Source organism: Limulus polyphemus, unplaced genomic scaffold, assembly GCF_000517525.1.
Source record: "Limulus polyphemus unplaced genomic scaffold, Limulus_polyphemus-2.1.2 Scaffold2576, whole genome shotgun sequence".
NCBI classification, from domain to species: domain Eukaryota; kingdom Metazoa; phylum Arthropoda; class Merostomata; order Xiphosura; family Limulidae; genus Limulus; species Limulus polyphemus.
In genome coordinates this window covers 102,724-109,548 of record NW_013668186.1, presented here as the reverse complement: position 1 = coordinate 109,548, position 6,825 = coordinate 102,724, and the positions used below count along the sequence as shown (strand labels likewise).

Genomic DNA, 6,825 nt, shown 5'->3' with positions numbered 1-6,825 from the left:
AAGCCTACTGTATGTCAGTAAACATTTTAATAAATGTATTTTGAGAAAATCTTAAATTCTAAAAGAATCATATTTTCATGTTTCCTCTTTTGAGGAATGTAATGTAAAACATAAATGATTATTTTTCGAAAAATATTTTATACATTTTTTTGGTGCCACTTTAAGTAGATAGTACTAAGAAGGCAGAAGTAATTGGTTGTGTAAAGTCAGTAGGAATTGTGAAATCATGAAAACAGTTACTAAGACTTATAGAAAAGGAAAAATAAGTAAAATTATTAAATTATAGGATAAATAAATTGCATTTCCATTATAATGACAAATAATAAGATTTTAATTCAAAAAGTAAAGTTTATTGACTAATTTTATTTATTTTTAAACATTTGTAATGTACTTAATTTATACATGGACTGTATTATATGTTTGTACATTTGGGAAGTATATGTATTCAATTTAGGTTATTTATGTTTAATTGAAAAACAGTATTTGTATGTTTGTTGTTAAAAACCTCCATAAAACTATTTCCTGAAGAGTGACCTTTGAAGTCATGAAACTGGGGAAAGAAATTAATAAAAGAAAGAAAAAAAAAGTCTGATATTCCAGTATTTTCTTATGCACACACACTAGCTACAACCTGCAAACATTTGTGTTAGTTTTCATGCTCTTTGCTTGAATTTTCCTTATTCTATCATTTTCATGCACACTATTTAAGCTATGGTTTCTTGCAGGTATGGTGGTAAATTGATAAATTCTGGTCTGTTTAAAAAATTTTATGTGATCAGACAAATTTGTGTAGACAGAACTTTATTTAATAAGGTGCACATATAGTTAACGATAAAGTAATGGTATTTATAACAGTCTACAGAGTATGAAACAGTTATGAACATTAAGTGTATGACACAGTTTTAAGAGTTTAAACAAAGAAACTCACAAAAACAGAGAATAAAACACGTACTGTAGAAAATAGCAGCTAAAAGATGTTTATAGTAGTCTATAAAATGAGCTGAAGCTAAGTTATTGCAAAGTAAAGTGTCAGATATAAAAGACTAGTGTAATAAATTTATTTTGTGAGTTAATATTTCATGATTGTTTAGTTTTTTGTAATAGAGTTAAAATCAGATGATCATTGGAAGTTGTACTTGTAAGCTATTGATGTCAATGTTATGGAGGTTTCTAGAATGCATCAGTGAGAGATATAAATAGTTGTGGATAGAAGAGAGCCAAAAGTAAAGCCAGTTGAGAGTTTCAGTCAGAGAAAAATTAGAAAACGTAAAGTTAATCATTGTAGGAGTGAATAGCCTTATGGTTAATATGTTAAAGTAAGATTAGCAGTTTTCTGACATTTTAAGAGAATAATTTGTGTCATGAAAGGGTGTTCTAGAGTAATTGATCCTGCTTTTGTGGGCTTTGACAAAAAGCATATGATTATTTGGAAGTAGGATTACATGCGAAAAGCAGACATTTATTGGTAGTAGGCCTAAATATGAAAAAGCAGATGAGTATCACAAGTTCAGGATACAACTGTTGCAACTCAACGACAGCATAAGTGAATTATACACCGGTACTGTTGTGATAAAAGAAGAAAAGGAATCAGTTAATTATACACTGATAGTGTTTAAGATAAAAATAAGAGAAAAATTGTTTGGCGTGTTAAGTGAATTCTAAAGCAATTGAATTGGCCTAAGTGGACTTTTGACAAAAAGAAGAGAGCTGTATTATATTTAAGATACAACTGTGATTTCCATAGTGTAAAGAATTTTTGTACATACATTTAACTTGTTTTGAATATATTATTTTAAAACAAGTGGAGTGCATGCTGTCCATTTATTGTTGAATTTATTGCAAACAATTCACAGACACCTACTGTAGAAGAATCCTTAGCCCAACACACACCCATATATTTACTTACTATATACAAACTAAAAAAGTAAGTTCTTGACATAAAGTAAATGTGAAGTTGTAATGAAGGTAAACTTATCTGAATATGCAGAAATATCTGAATGTGTGTTTACAAAGTGACAAGCATATGGTTTGAATGAACTGTGCATAGATATTTTAGACCTAAGTAAGTCAAGAAAGCCCATAGAAGTTGTATTTTTTAGGAAATTACACATGGGTTAAGTGTTGTTTGTGTGAAATATGTTGCAAATAAAAAAAACTTAAGTTGAAATCAAAGTCAGTTGTCATGTGATTACAACGACATTGTGCCGTCTTGTACCATACTCATTGCATTGATAAGTTTGACTAAGCAAAATATAGGTAAGGTGATTTTGAATTGAAAAGCCAATATGCAATCTGGACTCCTTGGACAAAGGCCTTTCTAATGATATGAGATTTGTAGTGTTTGATTGAAAAATTTGTGAGAAAAGTTTTGGACAGACAAATGAAAGCCTATTATTTATGTAGATTTCTTTTTTGGTAAGAACTATAGGATTATCACTGTGAAAATATCTTAGTTATTGCTGTATATCAGAAACAAAGTATTAAGTAAAAGACAACATAATTTTGTTCATAACATATTTAGTTATTTCTGTATTTAACATATTGTGAACCCTTTTGGAATAATTATTTTCTGTTTTAATAGTAAGTCATCCTCTTTTCTGAGTCTCAGTATCACATGCATTTGTTTAAGTGAAACTACATTAAATTGATTTTTTGTAAGAGCTTTCTTTCTGAAGCATGCAATTTTTCCAAACTTGGAAAAATGTCTTCTAAGGATAATAATGGCTGGAGACGGCTTGAATGGGTACCCGATGATGACAAAACCTTGTCGAAACGTTGTACATTTGCTGTTATGTTAAACTTATATTAAAATTTTTCTTCATTACCCATTCAAGCCGTCTCCAGCCATTATTAGTCTCAAAGTGGGTACCTCATCATCGAATCTTGAAAGGATGTGAAATGTGAGTAAAATGTTTAATAATTATGTAAAATGTCACTTTGCATACTAGTCACAAGAATGTTTAAGCATTTTGGTTGAGCGTAAAAAACAGCAATAAAGCTTAGTTTCATTTTATCAAAATTCTTCTATGTATATTTTTGTAATAGTACAAATTAAATTTGACTATGTTGCTTTTTATAGATGCTTTTGTTGACTGGATATTGAATGTTATTATCTTGTTTATGTTTTGCATATTAATCTGTTTTCTATTTATTTATCTTTTCATGTTCTGATTTTCTTATGTCCCTTTTGTAGCATCAATAATGTCACATGTACAAAAAAAAACTGACATTGATATGGAGACATCTCCAAGTGATGAGAAAAAGGTGAACCTCACGTGACTTGTTATCCTTCTCATTTTGTTGATAGTGTTAGTTGTATTATGTTAAGTACAGAAAAAGTAGACTGATGAAAAAAGTATTTTTAAATTGTTATAATAACTGTAGTGACTTTGTTTAATTTTATATCAGTGTACGTGAGCTTCTTACAGTAACACAAGCTTCTTGTGATAATATTTTTACTTTTTACAACTTTACAACTTTAAATGGCAGACTAAGAACATATTTGAACATTCACAGCTATTTTAGGTAGGAATCATGTTGTTTCTAATTTAATAGAATATATGGTTTGTGCCCTTCCAATTTTTAAAAGTTTTGTTTTCAGATGATGAAGAGGAATTTTCAGTTTTCATGTATCATTTTTTATTTTATTAATAACACAAGGTTGTTTTCAACATCTTTGATTATTTTTATACACTCTTTGTTGATCAATTCAGGTACAATCAAAAGTTTTAATAAATAGTTAAATGTACAAAAAATTCACTCCTTTAACCCTTTTGCAACAGGTGGGTCTAACTGCACATGTCACGGTATTTTAGCGAGTTATTTTCAAAGTGTAATTAAACTATTTCTTGTTTATGTTATACCAATTTGTATAGCATAAAACCATAGCTAATAATCCATATTTTAATAGTATATAAGTTTTAAGTTCTTAATTTTATAAAGCAATATTTTAAAAAATCCTGAATTTCCCCAAGTGTGAGAAATGTGCCATAATTTCTTTAGGCATCCTCTCTTCACTGTTTTATTCACCACCCCTCCAATAAGTATGAAATTTAATGTAAATTACTCATTATAAAATATATATATTACTCAGACAAACCATGATTTTTATAGCCTTCAATTTTGTTTGGTTAAAGAGCCATCAAGTAGAAAATCAGACCCCTCATGCCACACCAACCTGTCATATCCTCTCTTTCAGGATTTATTAATAGTTTTCTCTTATGTTGAATTCTATATTACATATAACCAATAGAAACCAAGGTTTTCATCTATCAAATGATGTAATACATTACATTGTTTTCTGAACAAAAGATTGTCAGTTTCTCAGTTAATACAAGCTTCTTTCCCACAGGAAAGATAATGACCAACTTGGCTGAATCTGTAACGGTGTTTGGCACATAGTTAGAAAGCCAGAAAAATTGTGATAGTTAGGGGAAATTGTCTGCTTTTTCTATAACACTATATATCTATTTATAATTAAATTTTATTCTTTTATTGCCGTTTGAACCATAGCTAACTACTATTCACACCATTATAAGTTGTAAATCACTCGGGGAAACGTGCAGCTCACGTTATGCTATCGAATTACATTACTCACATGCATACCTCGTGAAACATTTTTATTATATTATTATTATTTATTTTGCGTAAAAAGATTCCTATTTTTAAATTTTAATTTCTTTTATAATAATAAATAAAGAATGAACATGAAAAACAAGAAATAAAATATTTACCCTATCTTCTTTTTTTCTTGCTCCCGATTGTCGCTGACAGTTAACTCGACTTTTTTTATACTAATGGTAGTAATGCACTAAATAATTTTTATTTAATTAAATAATGCACCAAAGAACATAGAATAATAACATGCACTAATGTAGCTTCATGTAAGAATATGATGTCATTCCCAAAGAAAAAATGGGTAATTTAGATTTATTTAGATTTTTTTTGGTGGTTACGAGATTGGACAAATTGACTGATAAACTATAAACAGATAAAATATAAAGTTTTATGTGAAAAAAAACGTTTGAAATGTATTTAGGAGGTTTTAGAGATTATACAAAAGAAATTTGAGCTTAATGAAATGAAGAAAAGTATTTTAAATCTTAATATGAATCTTACTTTGCACGGGGACTATTTTAAACAAATACTCAATATTTTCATGGTCAAATCTTTATTTTAGTTTATTAAAAATACTTCACTAAAAAATACTTTTATATGTGAAAAACTTATAATGTTAACTGAAAGGCTTCCAAATTTTGTGAAGATATACAGACTATATTGAAAGTTAGAAGTATTAAATCTATAAAGACTTTAAAGCAGTACAAAAAAGTCACGTGATTGGTGTTGAGAGAGTTAACTCTTTCCACATGTGCTCAGTTGAATCGACTGAGTTTGTAACTATTTTGTGCTTAATACAGTTTCCATACTATAACTGTTAGTACAGTAAATATATATTTACAAAATTTGGCAGACTTTCAGCAAGCATTACAACAGTTTTGTATACAAAAAATTTGATTTTTTAATCAAGCATTTTTAATAACAATTTGTCTGTGAATATATCAAGTCATTTTGTTTACTATTCTGAGTGCAAAGTTATTTTCATGCTAAGATAAAAAATACTTGTGTAATCTGTAAAACCTGTTCAGTAATTATAAAATGTTATTTTTCAGTATAACTTTATATTTCATACGTTATTTTCTCTGTCATAAATATATATATATACAAGTTTGGTCAATTTTACCCACCTTGTAATCACAAAACAAATAAATAAATAAAAAATCTAAAATTGTCCCTTTTTTCCTTTCTGAAATGACTTCAAATTGTAATTTGCAACTACATTTGTTTATCCTAAATAGCTTTAAACTCATAACAGTATACATCTGTTTATACTTTTTTGTAGTTATTTGTATTTTATTGTTTTATTGCCCTTTGAACTGTGTCTAAACTAATATCCTTGCCATAAAATTTGTAAATTACTCGGTGAACATGGAGCTCATTACATATTGAATTACATAATGCACATGCTACTCGAGAGTGTACCTTGTTCAAATTTAATATTATTCTTTACTTTACCAATTCTAACCTCATCTAACCTAAAAATATTTTGACACTTTTATAATAAATAAAGAATACACATGAAAAACAAAAATAAAGTACTTACCTGTATCATTTTTTGCTGTTAACAGTCGATGACACTTAACACTACTTTTTTTAAACTAATGGTACTACTGCACTAAATAATTTTTTATTTAATTAACTAATGCACCAATGAAGACAGAATAATAACGTGCAGACAATTTCCCATAACTATCACTATTGCAAGTGTACCTCGTGAAATTTATTATTATTATTCTTTATTTTACCTATTCTAACCTAAAATGTTTCAGATACTTTTATAATAATAAATAAATACACGTGGAAAACAAGAAATAAAGTACTGTTACTTCTCTGGTCGTTTGTTAATTTTCCGTAAAAATGCTTTCCGAAGAAACTTTAGCGATACAAGTCCTTTCTTAAATAAAATTAGTTTATTCTTTCTCAATTCAACTTTGCAGTACACTTAATTTCCACAGTCACGTTAACTTAAACACACACTATAATCCACAACGAACGACACACGCACTCGACCCAACTGTCCGTCTCTATCTCTGTCTGCAATTCAACTACATTGTTGTCGTCACATCTTGGCGGTCTTATATACAAGAATACCGCATATCTAGTAAACACTCAAGGCTTCACGAAGGGACGTTGAATTTTTACTAGTAAAGCTTATGACGTGTTACTAGCGTCACGTGACTTCCGCTGTCGTAACAGTATTTAACTATA

The 6,825-nt window shown here is 28.6% G+C and overlaps 1 protein-coding gene across 1 annotated transcript in view; it reads left to right on the top strand.

Moving 5' to 3' along the window:
• LOC106467341 (mismatch repair endonuclease PMS2-like) overlaps positions 1-6,825 on the top strand; it is a 71,669-nt gene that overhangs the window by 49,028 nt on the left and 15,816 nt on the right. The window contains exon 13 of the mRNA XM_022395500.1: positions 3,194-3,264. Within this exon, the coding sequence (XP_022251208.1) occupies positions 3,194-3,264 (71 nt within the window). The remainder of the gene's footprint in view (positions 1-3,193; positions 3,265-6,825) is intronic.